The sequence below is a fragment of the Phyllostomus hastatus genome, unplaced genomic scaffold (genome assembly GCF_019186645.2).
Source record: "Phyllostomus hastatus isolate PE091 unplaced genomic scaffold, TTU_PhHast_1.1 phas_contig_58, whole genome shotgun sequence".
NCBI lineage: Eukaryota > Metazoa > Chordata > Mammalia > Chiroptera > Phyllostomidae > Phyllostomus > Phyllostomus hastatus.
This window is the reverse complement of record NW_025333916.1, coordinates 20,281,871-20,301,731: the sequence shown is the minus strand read 5'-3', so window position 1 is coordinate 20,301,731 and position 19,861 is coordinate 20,281,871. Positions and strand designations below refer to the sequence as shown.

The 19,861-nt window shown below is 44.5% G+C and overlaps 1 protein-coding gene across 1 annotated transcript in view; it reads left to right on the top strand.

The window, feature by feature from the left end:
* The window catches only part of SV2C (synaptic vesicle glycoprotein 2C), a 190,364-nt gene that overhangs the window by 158,355 nt on the left and 12,148 nt on the right, over positions 1–19,861 (top strand). Inside the window, exons 5-12 of the mRNA XM_045848231.1 lie at positions 181–314; positions 804–893; positions 4,268–4,378; positions 4,800–4,888; positions 7,377–7,541; positions 10,469–10,602; positions 11,958–12,161; positions 12,635–12,794. Coding sequence (XP_045704187.1) covers positions 181–314; positions 804–893; positions 4,268–4,378; positions 4,800–4,888; positions 7,377–7,541; positions 10,469–10,602; positions 11,958–12,161; positions 12,635–12,794 — 1,087 coding nt within the window. The remainder of the gene's footprint in view (positions 1–180; positions 315–803; positions 894–4,267; positions 4,379–4,799; positions 4,889–7,376; positions 7,542–10,468; positions 10,603–11,957; positions 12,162–12,634; positions 12,795–19,861) is intronic.

Here is a 19,861-nt window from a genome sequence, read left to right as displayed (position 1 = left end):
CTATTGGTGGTGCCATTGGTGATATTGAGCTGGCCATCCCAGATCAGCGCATCCTTCTGTGGGTGGAAAGAGTTGACTAAGTTCGAGGTATAGACGTCACAGTGACTATGGAGTTGCCGCGTTGCCAGCAAGCAGTCTTGAGAGTCACTCTCCTTCAGTCCTCCCGTCCTCCTTTTCCAGGATGGAGCTTCAGCATGGGGTCGGCCTACCAGTTTCACAGTTGGCGTGTGTTCGTGATTGTCTGCGCCCTCCCCTGTGTCTGCTCAGTGGTGGCCCTCACATTCATGCCAGAAAGCCCACGGTTCTTGTTGGAGGTAACACTTACTATTACTTATACTCAAGGAAGCCACATTTGTTGGAAGAAGTTGCTTGTTAATTCTCGGGAAGTCTGTTGACCTCTTTGGAAGGTGTACTTCTCCTTCCGACTCTGGCACTATGGAGGGTTTGGTGTCGTGGAGACATGCTTTCAACCACCAGCATGTGGGCAAGCTGCCTCAGGGCCAGAAAGCACTCACATTTTTCCTCAAGCAAGTAACTTTTTGCTCAATGAAGAAAATGTGGCTTATTGTTTTACAGGTGAAATTTTACCACCCGTAGGTGCTATTTCTAGTGATAGTCATGTCCATTGAACTGCTAAGGTACTCAAGGATACCCAGGTGGTCCTTATGTTCCACTGGCACATACCAAAACACATTTGCACAGTGCCACCCAATTGGGTCTGGCAACTCAAGATGGCTATTGGAAAATCAGAGGGTATGTGCGTTTCCCCTCCTTGCACTTCACTGTCTACTTACATTTGTTAGGCTGGAAAACATGATGAAGCCTGGATGATTCTGAAGTTGATTCATGACACCAACATGAGAGCACGGGGGCAGCCCGAGAAGGTCTTCACGGTGAGTACTGCCCCTCAGCGCATCATCTATGCCAATAGCATAGAAACTTTCTGAAGAGGCCAGATTGTAAATTCCTCTCCCTGTACCAGCTCCACTTGTCCTTCCATTCCTCAGACTGGCCATTTTATTAAACCTGAGCCGGCCACACTACTGTTGGATGTGCTGTTCCCTCTGCATGGATGTTCTTCAATTCTCTTGTTACAAAGTTTACTTTCAATGGGAAGCCAGTCTAAATCAATGAAAATTGGGTGCATGGAATTTTTAGAAGGAACACGGTTTTAAAATCTCTTGATATACACAGCATATAATTAGATGAAAAATGTTTTGTCTAAAATAGGTTTCAGGGGACATAATAACACACAAGTGTGACAAAAGTAAGATCTTTAGTGTCTTATAAATAATACCAATTACAGTTCTTAAAATGTGAAATAGTTCCTAATTAAGCAGTCCCCTGATATCTAATTTATTTATTTTATTTTTATCTAGGAAATACATTTTTTGTAAGGTGAAGATAGACTTCAGTCTGGCCTCTATCCAAATTATCACTGATTCTTCACCAGCAAAAACGTTTGTGCAGTGCAACAGAGAAATTAAAGATCAGTAATGGAGGACCTGGAAGCCTCTGACTAGGCCGTTCGTTTGAATAAATGCATATTAGGGAAAGACTATCTCTAAATTAAAGGATCGTGGGATCGGAGGAGTCCTGAGACATTGTCTAGAGGCTGAATATCACTTACCCCTTGTCATCCAGATAGGGTGAACCCTTTACCCACGACTTCTGAGAAGGTGTCTCTGTAGGGCCTCATGGCCCTGCTTACCTGCTTTTCTTTCAGCAGGTTAGAGCTGCTCAGTCCCCTCATGCTCACCTATGTGCCTGTTTTTTATAAGGTGGGATTAAGGTAGGAATAATCCAAAAGAATGGGTAATCTCAAAATCATTTATATGTGATGACTTTCAAAGTCATCACATGATTCCACCATGACAACTTTGTCTTTACGTGTTATATCTACAATACAGAGAATTTGCATGCATTCCCTCAAGGTCTCCTTTTTAAGCCCCTTTCCTTATGCCCCTATCTTAAGTATTGTTCTCCAGGGCTTTATTTTCAGTTAATTTCTTTTTTAACTCTACACACTCTCCTTAGCTGATCTCATATGCTTCTGCATCTCTATAGCCTAATGAGCTCTTGAGTGCCAGACATGCAAGCTGAAGAGCTTTGGGGCCATTATTCTATGTATTATGGGCCCTTTAAATTCTGAACTTCAAAATCTGAACTTCCCACCTTAAGAGTTTCTAAGCTTCTTCCCTGACCTAAATTTATCAGCAAGTACCACTGGTACCACCCAACTAGAGCCCTGAAAACTATCCTATTACCTTCTTTCCTTTATCTTCATTATATAAAAAAATATCACTCTGTCTTATTATTCTCCATACTAAAGATCATTGTTTCTTACTTTCCACCATTACTGCCACTGATTTGGTTCATCCCTCATTACTCACTCCCCTTTGCTCTTGGACTGTTTCTCAGGAATGCCACACTCTCTGTGGTTGCTTAATACACTACTTTTTCTCACACCTCTGCACGTGACATTCTTCCCACTTGGAATAGCCTCCAAAGAGTTTGCACAAATGGTAAATGATATATTCTCCATAAACCCCAGCTCAAACTCTGCAGTTTGTGAAGGCTTCTCTCTTCTCTTTCACTCCCAGATTGACGTGGGTGTTCCGTACAATATGTCTCTCCCATCTAATATAGACTTCCATCAGAGTACTTTTTACTTTGTACAGTAATTGCTCAGAGGGTATGATGTTTGTTTGATGTTTTCATCTCTAAGGGCCAGTGTCAGGCCTGCACCCCCATGGGTGCCAATAAATTAATGAATAAACAAACACTGATGAGGGAAGAAGCCTCCCCAAAGTAATATATTGAGTAATAAGAACCACCCATAATTTAAAATAAATCTAGCCTTGGCTGGTATGGCTCAGTAGATTGAGTGCTGGCCTGTGAATCAAAAGGTCACCATTCGATTCCCAGTCAGAGCACAAGCCTAGGTTGTGGTCCAGTTCCCCAGTTGGGGGCATGTGAAGGGCAACCAATCAATGTATCTCTTGCCATGTTCCTCTCCCTCTCTTTCTCAGTCCCTTCCCCCCTGTCTAAACTAAATTTTTAAAAAATCTAGAGTATCACAAAATAATACCTATCAACACATGGATTATTTTGAGCTGACTCTATTTAGAATCTTGTGTTTAACTCAGACACTATTTTTGTTAAATACAGACATCCTTGTTTACACAGTCAGGCAAAGGTTATTGCCTACCTAGTATAATTTGAAAGGTAGGCAGAGTCCCCAGATCACCTCCATTAAGAGCCAAAATCAGTACCTAGATTCTCACAATAGAAGTGCTGCTTTGGATATAGGCAGAATCTCCTGGGAAAAAAAATTGTTCAAAAGTTATCCCTGGAAGGGGTAATGTGTGCACATTTCTGTGCCTCTCTCAGATTTATCAAAAACGTTGACTAACAGGATAAAAAGGGATAGATCCAACAAAGGGACCATTCTTCCTTCTCTCTCTCTCTCTCCCCTCCCTCCTTCTCTCCCTCTCTCCTTTTCTCCCTCTCTCACTCTCTTCTTCTCTTCTTCCACCCAAGATTCATTCTCAACTTTGAAAGCATTGCTTCTCCTGCCTCTCGGTTCTTTTCCTTAGCAAAAAGCAGCTAACTTAAGTAATAGGTACATCTTTTCATGGCAGAACTCCATCATTCATTTCCCTTGTATGGCTGAAGAATCAGAGTTGATGCTTGCCATCGAAGCTCATCCACTTGCCCTTACACCATGGTCACCTGTAGGTATTTGCTGACCAGTCACTGTGGGTTAGTTAGGCTGTGGGAGAAGGAAGAGAAGGTCATAGTGATGCTCCAAAAATAAAAGTTTGATAGGAAAACTAAGAATTATGTTTAGGGGCTAAATTCATCAAATCAGTAGGTCCCAAAGAAAAGTATGTATAATCACTTTAGTCTAAGCAAAACCATTCTTTATCCAGAAGCTAACCTATCTAATGTTTTATCTGCTAATGTGCACCTTTGTTGTAATGATTCAGAGAGGGGCATTTTGGTTTCATGCTATTTCATTACCACTTGCTCTTCCCCCTTTTCTCTACAGTAATCCCTCCCATTTCTTCTTTATTCCATTCTTTTAGGTGCCATTTGGGTCTGTACACTTACTCCAGCAGTCTCATATATGTATAGAGTGATTATCAAATACCTGCTTTTTTGTTGGAGTCAGCTTTCACTCCCCTAAAAACAATCAGTAAGCCTACTCTAAGCAACTTCAGAGGAGAGAACTCAGCACTTTGCACTCTGTTGCTCTTTATAGGTAAACAGGATCAAAATCCCAAAACAAATAGACGAACTGATTGAAATTGAGAGTGACACAGGAACATGGTACAGGAGGTGTTTCGTTCGGATCCACACAGAGCTGTATGGAGTAAGTAACAAGCCTGCCCTGAATTGTTGGCCAACTTGTTGCATGTGAGGTTGGCCAGAGCAGGGTTGGCTGGACCAATTCCTTCTGCCCAGGACACCTGACTCCTAGAGTAGGACCAGGTAATTGGATCTGTTTGGGGTCATCGGAGTCACTAAGACTTTCGTCTTTGGGAAGGGAAGGTATTTGGCGAGGATTCTTGGCCATGACGTGTGCACTGAAGCCTTGAGTTACTTTGCCCTTTAGCTTCCAGGAAGCTGATAAATGAACATTCTGGTATTTGGTTTTCTGTAGCCTTTAGCTTTGACATTTTAGGTTCAAATGAATCCAGTGCAAAGAAAACTCAACTTCTTAATAATTTGTTGGAGGGAGTGGGGTTCACTAGATAATTGCATAAGTAAACTAACTGTTTAATATTTCACAGATTTGGTTGACTTTTATGAGATGTTTCAACTATCCCGTCAAGGAAAATACAATAAAGCTTACAATTGTTTGGTTCACCCTGTCCTTTGGGTAAGTAATATTTGAATTCTTGGTGAATGAAATCTTTAAATTTCCACACTGTAACTCCCAGTCATGCTGCTTTCATACACTATTTGATGTTGTTAACTTTTAGAAAAGAATTTTTTCCAGCTTGGATTTGCTAACAGTTATGGTTTTATCACCCAATAATTTTACTTATCTTGTCATAAAGCTGAGGTGGCAAAACCAATAGTATTTGGAAAGTCCAATAAGATGCTGAATGATTTGCCCCCTATGACTTCTCCGCCCTCCTCTCCTCATGTGCTTGGCCCCAGCCACACGGGCCTCTTTGCTCTTCCACAGGCAAGAATAATATACTCCACTTTCAGGTCAATAGGATCTTTGTGACTGGTGGAGCCCCACATTTATGTTGCAAGTTCCATGCCTTAACATCCCCAAATGACAACAGGCAAGTCATCAGATAGGACCAATCTTTCCTAGTGCTGTGAGCTGAGATAAAGGGACGAACAAGGAGAGTGGTGGTCAGGAGACCTAGCCTCTTGTTCTGCGTGGGACTTGGGGGCATTACTGAGTGTTAGTTCCTCATTTCTAAGTCGAGAGGGTTGATTTAGAATATATAAAGTAAGTCTCACCCAAGTTTTAGAAAACCTATTAATCTATGAAGGAAGAGAAGGGTGAAATGAAGTGCCTACTATGTGCTAAACACTAGGCTGAGTGGTAGGTAAGATGAACACTCTACTCTCAAGCTGTGAAGAGTTATATGATAATAATTATTTGTTTTGTTTATTTTGGTTAATAATTTATTATTACCCATATTTTAACTTATGATTTCCTTACTGATATCCCTGAAACCTCAGACAATGTGTAGCATTTAATGGATGTTCAGTAAATGTTTGCTGAGTAAATGAAAACTAGACTGAAACTCCTCACGTCATTCATTATGGACATTCCAGAGTAGCATGGAATGGAACACTACAGTGCTTCCTCATGATTTCTGTTGTTACAGTTTTTTGTCCTATGTATATGGTTAGAGACTAATGCCATAGATGTTGCATCTCTGAGTCATTTCTTATTCAGTGGCCACCGCCCCTGCTTTCACAGTGCTATAATTCGTGGTCTATGAAAAGAAGGGGTTGGAATCTGTGGACTGCTGAGCCAGAGGTGTTTCTAGAACCCTGATGACAGTGATGATAAAACTACATATACTGTCTTTTAAGCACTCCCTAGCCACTAGCTACTCTGCATCCCATTTAATCTGAGCAACCACCCGTAAGGTGGATACTATCATCAGTCTGGTATTGGAGACGTGCTAAGTGAGGCTGAGATAACTGGCTGGAGATCACACAGCTGTTTAGAGGAGAGGCCAGGATCCGAACCTAGCAGTCGACTTGCAACAGGATAAACTAGAACAATTGGTCTCAAACTTGAGTGCACATCAGAATAATCACCTGGAGGACTCCATCCCTGTAGTTACTGATTCGGCAGGTCTGGATGAAGCCTGAGAGTTTGCATTTCTAACAAGTTCCCAGGTAATGCCAATGCTGCTGGTCTGGAAACCCCAATCTGGGGACCACTATTTTAGAGCATTGTTGCCCAGTAGAAACATAACATGAGGCACACCTATCATTTTAAATTTTCTGGCAGCCAAATGAAGAAAAGTCAAAGGAAACAGGTGAAATTTATTTTAATAATATATTTTACTTGACTCATTTTGTCTAAAATATTATCATTTCAACATATAGTCCATATGATAATGATTGATGACTTTTTTTTACATTCTTTTTGTTAGCCTTGGTGATATTTTATTTTTACAGCACACTTCAGTGTGGACTAGGCACATATCAACTGCTCAGTAGCCATGTGTGGGGAGCGGCTGCTGTCCTGACCAGCATGGCACTGTGACTCAGCTGCTCCCTGTTAGAATGACATGTTAGAGTCCAAGAGGCAGAAAGCAGAAACAACCTGGGTTTCCAGATGATCACCCAAATGGCCATTTTGTGAGCCTTGAACTGCTTTGAGAAATGGGGCTCTACCCCTTGGCTGGAAGTAGAAGAGTAGGGTAGGAACAAAGAAAAATTCTCCACTTATAAAAGAGGTCATTATTTAAGGGCTCTCATGGTTTTTCAACACCAGGAGTCTGTATCACTGGACTGGGAGATGGGGCTCCTTGGTGCCGCCCGGGACAATGAGAAAACATCAGGAACCGGGTGCCACGTATGGGTACAGTGTGGGATTCTATGCATGTGTCCCCCCAAAGTAAGGCTTCAGGAATGATATTCCTGGGATTCTCCAGGGAACCCCAGGCCATATGTCTAGCTTGATTTTTGCAGACTTAATTGTGGTGGGGAGAGAGCCATGCAGATTACCGAGTGATGAATCGTAGTGCTTTGGGGGGCCAGTCATCATCAGAGGGAATGCTTCTCGGGAACCACCAGGTCTCGGAGTGCATCAGGGCCGCCTGCACTGCCTCTGGTGTGTGCTGGCATCTTTACCAACTCACATTCCTTTGTCTTCGCAGGTACTATGGATTATCTGTATGGTTCCCTGATGTCATCAAACATCTGCAGTCGGATGAATATGCATTACTAATTAGAAATGTGCCAAGAGAGAAATATGCAAATTTCAGTATTAACTTTACAATGGAAAATCAGATTCATACTGGAATGGAATACTACAATGGCAGGTCCAGAAATTTTGAAATAATTTAATATGCTACCTGTTCACAGAAACTTATTGCTTAACTAGCCTTCACTGCACTGAAACATGCATAGTTTTTGTCTTGTTTTTTTTTTTTTTTACTTTGTACATTTAGTCATTTTCTGGCAGAATGTGAACACTTCCAAATGGGCGTTAAAGACAAGAGATCAGTTATTTCACTTAAAACTACTTCTGAAACTGATATGAAACAAAAATTTAGAGAAACCCTAGTGAGAAAGAAAAATAAATTATAGAACAAAAGAATGAAGAATATGAGAAAGTAACATGGATTATAAGGTTATTTGGTTCAGTGAAGAAATCTGAAGTGTAATTTTTTGCCTGTCTTCCCTACCTAAAAAGGGGGACTACTTTTCAGAATTCCTTTTTCTCCATGATGCTAATTCAAAAATTGGGGTTAAATTTTATCAGGAAGAGATTCAGTTAGAGGACAGAAATGATTTCCAAAGTTAAGGGCTTTGAAAATAAGGAATAAGTTTGCAAAGGATATTTTTGAGCATGGAATCTGGAATGCCTCTTGGTGAAGACAGACAAGTGGCTCAGGAAGGTGATTCTGGTTCATTCCTTCAGAAAAGCAAAGGGATGGATAAGGTCATGACGTACATCCCTTATTTGTTGTCTGAGCAAATAATCGCTGGTATGAGTTCCTGGTGATTTACATCATTCTTAGGAAATTGTCCTAATTTCAAAAGCAATAAAAGTGAAAATCTAAAATAATCAGTTTCCCCAAGCAAAAACCAGTTTGGAAAGATGAGAAAGAATTCTGTGGGATGTTTATGGTGTACAGTGAAAAGGAGTATTACCAGCCAGGACGTAATTGTTTGAATTGACAGTTCAGGGAGGGGCCTGATCCTCATCCCAGCCACAAAGAATCACCTGTACCCTCCCACAAAAAATCCTCCCTCAAACCGGCACTTGGTTTTCCACAGAATCCTTCGAGTCAAGTGCTCTGTGATTCTAGGTTGAAAATTTACTTCATTGATTTTTTTTAAAATACTGTTACTTCATTAGAAATTTATAACATATGTTTGCATGTCTGACAGTCATATTTTAGTAATACTTGTTAAAATTTTAAGATGGATATTCAATTATGACTAAGAGATATTTTGTATTAGCAATATAGTGATTAATAGTTTTAATAGTATTAAAATCCTTATAAAACATACATTTACTTTAGAAGGTGATCGAACTTTTTTTAAAAGATAGCTTTTCTGTTTCAACATATAAAATGGCAACTCTGCATGTTCTGGTACGGATTAAGGCCACAGGTAGACTTCCAGAGACAAAACGATTCGTAGAGTAATGTGTCTCGTTTGCGAGCTGTCCCTGTGCAGATTGCTCGTGGAAGAGCACACGGAAAACGGACAACAGCGGTGGCTTGAGGATAGGTTGGAAAAAAACTTACTCTTTCCTTTTTCAATATTTTAATTTTGTACCTTGTGTACTCTGTGTATATATTATCCATTCAAAAAATAGTTTTCCTTTTCTTAATTCAGTTCCATTTCAGAAAAACAACTAATCTTTCAGTACACATCCTCCTTCAGAGGATAAATTTACAGTTTAGATGGTTTTTCTTTAGACCGCTAGAGCAAAGGGTTGACACAGGATTGTTTTTTAAGTGGACTGGTCTGTTAGGCCACAGTGCACGGTCAATCCGTAAAGTGAGAACAATTTTGAAAGTACTACTCAGGAATTAGTGCATTGCTTTTAAGTCAGTGATCTCACGCGCCAAGGAGGATTAGTCCCTTTCTGCCCCTAATAAGGATGACAGTTGATATCAAAACTTCTTCCTCGATTGAACAAGCATTTTCCTCCCAGTGACTAAGTATACACTCAGTGTCTCTTAATAAATTACTGAGACACGTTGTTGAGTGGTTATCCAGGTCTCCTGGGGGTCCTTATCAACACAGACAGATCTGAGTCACAGACTCTTCTTAGCTGTTGGGATCATTATGACTTATTATTACCACCTTGAGCTCGCTCCTGCAGAACCCAAAACTGTGGGTGAGCCAGTTTCATCATTCCTCATGTTTCCAAAAATGAGCAGAGCTCTCGCCATCCCACTGGTGCGAGGAGCACCGGTGGGCTCTGAGAAGTATTCTTGGAATGAGTGTGACCTATGAGTTTCCTGACCCCTGAGTCAATCATTCCTTACGTAAATGAAGAATTCTCATGTTTTCCCTTCAGGGTGATCCTATACTAGAATGAAGAAACCTTGGGTTTTCAGTTTAGGGGACAGATTTCCATTAAAAGTGTATATGGGAGCACATCCTAGAGTTCGAGCCATTAACCCCAAACAGAGAATTTTCCAATGAAGGCTCCTGGAAAGGAGCAAGAAGATAAGATTCAAAAATAAAGAATGAATAGCCCTGGCTGGTGCTATTCATGCTCAGTGGACTGAATGCCGGCCTGTAAACCAAAGGGTCACCGGCTTGATTCCTGGTCAGGGCACATGCCTGGGTTGCAGGCTGGGTCCCCAGTGGGGAACGCGTGGGAGGCAACCACACATCGATGTTTCTCTCCCTCCCTTCCCCTCTCTAAAACTAAATAAAATCTTTAAAAATAAAGAAATAAAGAATAGCCACAAGTAATCTCCAAATTTTCTACCTGCAGTTGCAAACCCCTAAAACCTTTTCCCAACAGTGCAAAAAACTAAGTGAAGTTATTTCGAATGCCATCTCATCTTCTGGTGGAAAATAAGCTTGGTGAGCAATGGATAGCCAAAGGACAGGCTGCCTGAGGAAAAGGGGGGAAAGCTAAGATCTTAGAACACCCAGAAACTAGCATCCATAATAATCAAGAGGCCATAGAGGAGCACCCCATGTCTAAGCTGTTTGACTTTGCTCCGAACCCTGATGGACAATCATTGATGTGATTCTTTTGTGTGTTGAGCAGATTCCTGGGGGTCAAGTTCAAATCTGTAACCTTTAAGGATTCGGTTTTTAAGGCCTGCACCTTTGAGGACGTGACTTCAGTCAACACCTACTTCAAGAACTGCACGTTTATTGACACTGTTTTTGACCACACAGGTATGTGTGCTGCTTAGCCCGCTGAGGCCTCTTCGGAGGGCCCGGTGCTTCGCACAGGTGTGATACCCGTGTGACAGTGCAGGCAGGGGCTTCTGGGGAAATGGAGATTAAAGTGTAAATTAATGGATTCCCTATATCAGGTTGCATCAAAGTTAAGTGCATATTGTTTGTTTTTGTTAGATTCAATACAAATGGGACTTGCTGAAGTTCAAAGTTGAAAAATAAATGGTTTGGTGAATAATTTTTATATTTTTAATTATATTTTATTGATTATTTTATTATAGTTGTCCTGATTTTTCCCCCTTTGTCCCCTCTCTCCCCAGCAGCCCCTCCCTCAGGCAATCCCCTCACCATAGTTCACGTCCATGGGTCATACATAGGTTCTTTGGCTGCTCCATTTCCTATACTGTACTTTACATCCTCATGGCTATTCTGTAACTACCTATTTGTACTTCTTTAGCCCCTCACCTCTGGTGAGTAATTTTTAAAGCAAAGAATTAACCTGTAGTTTATTTGTTTTGATGGTCCTTATTTCTAAACCTGGTGTTTGCTTAAGTCAGCATGCTGAACTACAGCCAGCAGAGATGGTGAACATATGGCTAATTTATGCATATTTTGAAACAAATTGTTTCTGTAATTGTTGTATGGAAGCCATTAGTACTGTAATGATAGTCCTTATGTAACATAATTAGAACAAACTAACATCATAAAGGCATAAACAAATACTAAAATTAGCAATGGTCAATCAAAAGAAATCCGAAGATAACTGGATTCTTTAACTTAATTTATTCCGTTTTTCAACAAAGCTATTCATTCAGCGGTAGTCATGCCTCAGTGTCAGGGGGATTGGCTCTAGGACCCCTGTGGATACCAATGTCGGTGAATGCTCAAGCTCCTTATACAAAATAGTGTAGTATTTGCATAACCTACACACATCCTCCCATAAACTTTAATCACCTCTAGATCACTTATAATATGTAATACGATGTACATACTATGTAAATAGCTGTTATACTATATTGTTAGAGAAAACAAGAAAAAATATTTGTGCGTGTTTAGTGCAGATTCATCCATCGTGGGCCTAACTACATAGTACAGATCAGCAATGACATAATATATACTTTTTCAATCCACAGATGTGGAGGCCACGCATACAGAGGGCCAACCATACTTCATAATGTATCACCCTAAACCTTGCACTTGGGCCCAGCAAAGACACTGAAAGTCAAAGCATCCAGGCCTTGAGCCCTCCAGAAATTCACAATATCATGATTCTTTTATGAAGTTCATAGGCTTTCTTATACTGGTGTACAACCATTAAGAGCTTGATGAGTTATCTTTCTTTATATTCACAGATTTCGAGCAATACAAATTCATTGACAGTGAATTTCAAAACTGCTCATTTTTCCACAATAAAACGGGGTGCCAGATCACCTTTGATGACGACTACAGTGCCTACTGGATTTATTTTGTCAACTTCCTGGGAACGTTGGCGGTGTTACCAGGGAACATCGTGTCCGCTCTCCTGATGGACAGAATTGGGCGCTTAACCATGCTGGGTAAGTGCTCGGTTCCCTGTGAAACGAAAGCGCTGCCCTGCCACCCAGGGGGAGCCCGCTTCCCACTGTGCCTCCTGCCTCCTTAGGGATTGGCATCCCACCGAGATGAGAGAAATCCCTTAAGACCTTTCATTAAGACTAAATTTTAGTGAAAATTACGTCTAATTACATTTCATTTGAGCAGCCTCCATGAGTTCACAGACTGGAAAACTAATTATGTGCGACTAATGTATATTTTTCCACTTAAGCAAGTGAGTAATTAATGATGCGCATTTCATGCTTGCTGTGTTCAGAAGGCAGTTAGGGAGGCAAACCCTTCATCCAGGTGGACATACCCGTACCTGAGCTTTGTCGAGCCCAGACTGCAGCCTCCCCTTGGGGTCTGTGTTGCTGGGAGGTCCCGAAGACCCCAGGGTCTTTGCTCTGCCAAAGTGACAGGAAATATCCCAGCCTTTCGTCTGCTTTTTCGGCAGGTGGCTCTATGGTGCTTTCGGGGATCAGCTGTTTCTTTCTTTGGTTCGGCACCAGCGAGTCTATGATGATCGGAATGCTGTGTCTGTACAATGGATTGACCATATCGGCCTGGAACTCTCTCGACGTGGTCACTGTGGAGCTGTACCCCACGGACCGGAGGTATGTTGAACTGGGCCTCTAGGAAGAGGCACTCTGAGCCCCACAGGACCACTGAAAAGTTGCAGAAAATAAACCAAATTGTCATGTTTCCAAGGAAGTAGAAATCCAAAAATATCTGGCATGTGAAGTTGTAGGTTGCACTTGTACAGTCGAAAAGGGAAATGTTGGGGAATGCAGCTGCTAGCAGGATTTAAAGGGACAGTTATTACTGGTGATGTGGGCTCTCCTTTCCTGACTTTGTGCAGGAAAGATTTCACAACACAAGTCCAGGCGATTTTGAGAGCACATTTATTAATGCTGGACACAGTGAAACAAAGGAAGAGCTTAACATAGAAGAGTCAACAGGAGTGGGCCTAGGAGGAGCTGCCTGGGCCCCTTGGGAATGTGAGGAAGAGTTGAGCCTGGACCTAAGTGCATTGGTCCTTTAGGAAGAAAGTCACAGAGGCAGGAAGAGTGAGCCAGCCAGGCTGTGTGGACTCAGGAAACACGTTGCTGAGGCCCTAGGAGAATGAAGGCAATGATACCTGCCTCAGGAAAGAAGTGGGGAAGCACAGGTGTGCTCCAGAGAGAGGGAGAGAGCCTGTGTCACGCCGAGTCCCTGTCTTCAGGTTTTTCATCTGCTTTCTAAAGGCAGGAATCATAGGGGAGGTCTCAGGGAAGGATCTCAGTACAATACTCATCAGCCTCCCAGGTGCTTCCATCAGGGTCATGGCCTCCACGGAGGGTCTTGTTACAGAACACAACAACAAGGGGGGCCTGGGACGATATGCTATTATTGAAAGAAGGCCCTGGGTCCGTTATGTCCGCCGCCCTAGGAAAGACGTCTCTCAATGCCAGAGATTCGTGAAAAGGAAAGGAAATGTTTATTTAATGCTATACAAACTTAAAGTAGTGACCTAATGTCTTCACCAAAATCCCAAAGTCCCTTAAAACACCCACAAACAGACACAGTCCTTCCTTCCTTCCCCCTTTGCCCAGTCTGGGGTACCATATCTCAGGAAAGGAAATAGAAGTCCATGGCTCAGGCAGTCCTCTGGTTCTCCCCAGTTAGTATTCCATCTCGACTGGGAGACCTCCCTGGGTTCCCGGCACCCTCCGCTGAGTCGCCGGGATCTCTGCTAAAACCAGGTGGTGGTTCCCCTTCTAAAGCTGTGGGGGTCCCCACTCTGTCCAGGCCACGTGATTCTCCCTCTCAGGGATGCGGGAGTCTTCACTCTGCTAAAGCTGTGTGGCTCTCTCTCCAATGGCCATGATCCTCTCTGCACCTCCACAGCCACATGGTTCTCTCTCTCTCTCAGGGCTGCCACATGGTTCCCCTTCTCAGGGCTGCGCATGGCTCTCCTTCCTAAAGCAGCATGGTTCTCCTTCTCAATGGCTGTCGCCTCTGGGTTTAAATCCCCCGCACCAATCTTCTGCAGCCCCATTTCCGACTCCTCCTACACTTGGTCACACTTGCCCTCAATCTGCTGTCTTCTCCAGCTTTTCTGGTCGCCATTGTGGGTCTGGGCAGGTGTCACCCCATGTCATGGAGCCAATCTTCTCCCAGCTCCCACACAGGCGCTGTAACTCAGGGGACCTGCCTCCCAGGTGCCATCTTGGGGGGGGAGGTCCCTTTCCATCCCCCTGGCCTTGAGCATGGCCATAGCTATTTAGCATATCTAAGTGACCAGCCAAAGGCTATAGGTATGCTAAATGACCATGCCATGGATTAGCTGCAAAGCTGCCCTGCATGTTCTTGCTCTGTGTGCCCCTTCCCCCCAACTCACACCTGTGGGGGAAGGGGTGAAGACACCTTAAAATCTCCTGGACACCTTGAGTTCTGGACCCCATTTCAAATGCCTATTTGGGGTCCCCCCTCTTGGCTGCACCCTGTAACAGTCTGGTGCCGGGGCAGGGGGTCGTCAGTCAGTGCAGCGGGTCCTAACACTGGCCCTGGCGTCGCATCATCTGGTGTCGCTGTTTTCTGGGCCTGGAGCTGCACCACACCTGAGGCCTGGGTGTCATCTCTAGTCTGACTAGACCTCTGTCTCTGTGGTCAGCGGACCCCAGGCTTTGTTCCCAAGATGATCTGATGTGGTCAGAACCTCACTGTCCTGCGGGCTTCATGCTGTAGGGGAGCGGACATGCAAGGGAGGAGGAGGCCAGTTTGAATCAGCTGTCTGTCTCAGTTTCCCCATTCTATTCACCAAGGAATTCTCCTGGCTTCTTACTATCCTGTCTCACAATGAAACCAGCGAAGGAATGTACTTGTGCCCATGCCGTAGTTTGCTGACTAACAGGGTGAGAAGCCGTGACAAGGCGGTGAGGGGTAGAATCTAACAGCCGGTCTTGGCCCACACTCTGAGCCACTAATCAGTCCTGAGCGGGTCCTTGCCTTACATTTGCAAGTGTCTGCATCAGCTCTGCATTAAGCAAGCACAGAGAGGTGTCTTCCTGACCTTCCTGATCTATTGGATGAAAAGCCCAACGTGTTTCCAGTTACCAAAAAAGGTTGCTAGTAGAAGAAAATGATGTGTCTTGCCCCAAAATGGAGACATGGAGACTTTGTACCTCATATCAAAGAAAGGGCTGGCAGAGCTTTGGCAGCTGAATGATTAAAAGAAGTCCTGTTTTGCCATTTGACATGAGTGAAGACAAACGGCCTTGCCTTTTTCTATTTTTTTGTGTGCTTTGTCACCATGGAACCCCTGGCTGCTGGAGGATAGAGTCAGTATTGTCCGGCTTTTGAAACGGAGGAGGGTTTTCTCCGGCCGTGCAGAGACACTTGGGATATCAATTTTCAGCTGTTGTTGGAAAGGTTAACCGTCAAGTAAGATAAAAACAGAAATTGCTGTTTCTGTTAGTTCAGTTCTTCCAAGAAACAGAGGTCAGGATGGGATTAAACATGCACAGATTTGATTAGGGGAAGTGCCTGTGCGAGAGAAGGTGGGGGGAGGTGAAGTCTGGGGCAGCCGCAATGTGAGTCTGCGCCCCAGCAAGGAGCGAGGATGGGTGGATGGGTGGAGACACCCCACAGCAGCCATCTAAGGAAGGTTTGACAAGGCTGCTGCAGGGGAAGAGGCATGACAATGTCAGCTTCAGAGGGGCCTGCTTGTTCCGGAAACCTGCCTGTCATAGTATTCCTGTCATGTGACGGGCAGAGTGACTCAGAGGTCTGCAGGGAGCATTCTCACCAGCCGCACTGCTGCGGGCTGTCACTCTCCAGCACTCCAGCGGTTGTCACTTCCTTCAGTGATTCAGAGATAACTCGTGCCCCAGAGCAGCATTGCCAAGGCCCCGGTGAGTTAGCTAGTACCACCTACTCTGTTTCAGGCTAAAACCTTCTCTTCTGTCTCTGCCATGTTGCTCTGGGTCACGTCAGGAGCCCTCTGTGGACCTCTGGCTCTGCTGTTGAGAAAAACCCCAGTGCCTTTGTGTGCAAATTCCCTCTAGTCTCTGTATGGAGACAGAACAGATGTCTTGACAAGAATTCTGGTTAGAGGCTGTAATTTTTCCTAACAGAACTTTAGCACTGCCAGCTCCTTGCCCAGCTTCTAGAATCTGCCCTTAGTGACCAGAAGAGGCCACTCTGATTCCAGGCCCCAAGCTAAAAGGTAGCCTCCTGAGCCATTTAACGGCCAACTCCTGTCAAGGGCCCAGTCAGAATGATTACATTTGGGGAACATAGTTTTGCGGTACAGTCTAGGTGCTACAAAAGTTGTAACTTTTGAAAGCCACATATGTCAACCATGTTACACATTTTGCTTTTAATGTTACACCTTTGACTTTCACTAGGGGTCACATTTGCCTTTTCTGTGAAAACACCAATGAGGACAGGACATTGCCCATGACAATCAGCTTGTCCTTTTCACAGAGTCCACCCCCCCATCCCCCACTCCCTGTTATACAGGGGCTTCTAGGACCCCCTCAGAGAAGCTGCTCTTACCTCCTCACTTTGTATTGTTAACCTAAAAATAAACAGCCAGAGTGAGAGGAAACAAGTGTTTATTTGAGATCAAAAGGAATAGCTATTTGTGAGCACTGATTCAGGCAGGAACCCAAATAGTACTGCATTAGGGGACAAGGGGTAAAGAACTTTTAGGTACCTCAAGAGAAGGAAAGCATTTCTATAGGTGCTGATAAGCTAACAGAGTGAAGCTAATTCTAAACAGTGTTTTTGATTTTAATCCAGTGGTCCTTACTCTGGTAATCACGAGATCTGCTTTCTCGTTACCTTTGCAAACATGTCTTTGGGACAGCGTTGCGTTAGGCCCAGTCCAAAGGTTACTTTTCCCTGTTTTGGCATTCCAAGGGTTTGAGATGTAAGACCTGCAAGGCAGTTCCTCTGGATGGCAGCATCGACTCCATTTTAAAGTGGCTCCATATGTCTACTTATTTTACAATATGATAAAAATTGGTCAATTCTTCGTATTTCCTTCTCTGTTGTGCAATCGGGGGTGCAGAGCCCATGTCTCTGCTAAGCCTGCGGGGTCCAGATATTTGCTTTGCTCCTCCTCATCCCTGCTTTCCCTCTTTTATTCCAGTTATTACTTTTGTGTCTTTTATAAACTACTCTAAGTCATTTTAAAAAGAGGCAGTTAAATTTGAAATTAAAGTTGTATGTACTTATTGAGCATCACTTTTCTGGGCCTAAAAAATGAACTAAAAGGATGACTACAAACACAGTCAGCTCTACTTTTTCCCTTTACTCTCCATACTTCACTTCCAGACACCACTGGGCATCTTACAAACTTAACTCAGTCCTGACCTACTACCTGGAGACAGCGTCAGACCCCACAGGTTAGGGACTCAGTCCCACAGAACTGCCCCCCACCTTGAGACGCCACTAAATGTCAGATTATCGCCTGTACTTCTGACCGACTGGCTGTAAATTAGAGTTCCCATGACCCCCTCCTCAGGTTCGTTCCATCATTTGCTAGAATGGCTCACAGAACACAGGGAAATATTTCTTTATGTTTTCTGGTTTCTTTTAAAAGTCTACAGCTCAGGGGCAGCCAGATAGGGACGATGCATGGAGAAGGTATGAGAGGTGGGGCACGGAGCCCCGGTGCCCTGTCCTCAGTGTGCCGCCCTCCCAGCGACTTCTTGTAGCCCTCACCCTGGAAGTTCATCAGGTCTCACTGTTCAAGAGTTTTGTCAAGCTTCTCACCCTGCCAGGGATCAGCGGGGGAAAGCCGCTGAGGCGGCTGAAAGTTCCACCCTCGGTCTGTCTGGTGACCAGCCCCATCATGAGGCTCTCAGGGAGACACCCTAAATCACCTCATCTGGGCAAACTACACATGGGCATGGTCAAGGGGCTCCTGATGAATAACAAAAGACTGTCACTCAGGGAATCCCGATGGCTTTTGAGAGCTCCGTGCTGAGAACTGGGGATGAAGACCAGACACGCCGTGTTCGTGCCGCCACCTTCCTCCCACCCGTCGCAGACTCAGCGGCCACAGCAGTCACCTCTCTGGGGCTTGGCCTCCTCCCCGAGAAACGGAGGGCGAGTCAGGCACTGAGCTGCGTGTTTAGGTGACCTCATTTGACCTCATGTAATCCTTGCTCCGACCTCACAAGAGTAGGTGGTTTTCAGGTGAGGAAAATGAGGCGCAGAGACGGGGCCAGTAACTTGCCCTGGATAGTGCAGCCTCGAGCGCAGATGCGGGACTCTGTGGTGCCCCTTTCAAAAGCGACCAATCTAACCCCTCCCAGCGGGTCTGGGCTGAAGGCCTAGGGACCTGTTTCTGGGAAGCACACCTGGCATTTGGGACATGCAGCCATGTTGGTGAACCTTGGCCTTAGATGAACTTCAAGTTGCCTCCCAAAGCTCCCTTTCATTCCATCATTACTTGCCTTGGCCCAGGCCCTCACTTCCTAGCTAAGTTTACCAGATAAATGATAAGGCACAAAGGCTTTCATTATCACCTGTCCATGAATATTTGCATTTCAACAGGAATAAGCACCCGGGAAGGCCCAGGGATGGCAGTGGGGATGGGAGGGGAGTGGAGGGCTGCTTTGGGCCCAGGGGCTCCTCCCAGCTGCGGGGTGAGTGAGGAGAGCTCCGCTTGCAGGGGTGTGGGGTGCCCTCTTCCCAGGCTAAGGAGATGACCTCACACATACCATACAGCCACTACTTACTGGGATGAGACAAACTTCCCCTTCCTTTGAAGACCAGAAAGCAATTCAGCCCTTTCTGACTTAAGAATGTAAAATTGGATGCTTTTTTCCCCTCTGAAAAAGCAAGATATTAGTCTGGCAACAATGAACAACTATGGCCCAACTAATGCCCAGTGAAATGTCCATTACAAAAATCTACTTCCAACCTATTTTAAAGTTATTGAGAAATCCTTCATTCATTTCACAAGGGTCCTGTGAACCCCTGTGCCAGTCCCGAAAGGGGTGTGCTGAGTGGATGCAAAGACTACACAGCCCCGTCCCGAAGCTGCTTCCAGGACCAAACTAAGGCTGGCTCCAGACAGGCAGCCCTGCCACGGGCAACCTAAGGGGAGCAGGGGCGGGGCCTCGCCCAGCAGGGCCCGCCTCCATGGCTACCCGTCCCACCTGCAGCGACTGAGTCAGAGTTGGAAGGGAAGAAAAGATTCGGGTTGGGTGGGAAACTGATGGCTTCTGATGCTGACGAGCTGTGAAAGCTGGGTACACAAGAGAGGAGGTTAAAGCCCAAGAGCAGAGAAGGAGAAGAAGGAGGAGGCTGGTGAGGCCTGCGCACGTGGTTCCCCTGCTGTGGCTGCAGCGCCGCATCACAGACATGCTCCCTGGCTGTGCCGCAGCGCCTGAGCTGCCCTCACAAGCACAGCCAAGCAAAGCAGGCCTTAGGCGTGAAGGTGTTCACTGCGACATCGTTTGTGTTCCCCCAGATTTGGAAAGCTAACTGTCCAGCAGCGTGGTTACAGAAATAATGTTATATGCAAATCACTTCATTTTAAACAAAACAGCAATGACATGGGACAAATAGTTATGTTACTGATGAGAAAAGGCAGAAAGCAAATTTCTATGAATTCTGAGATATATAAAAATATGGATAAGATTGGAAGCACACGTAAGGGGATTCAGAAATAAAAACCATT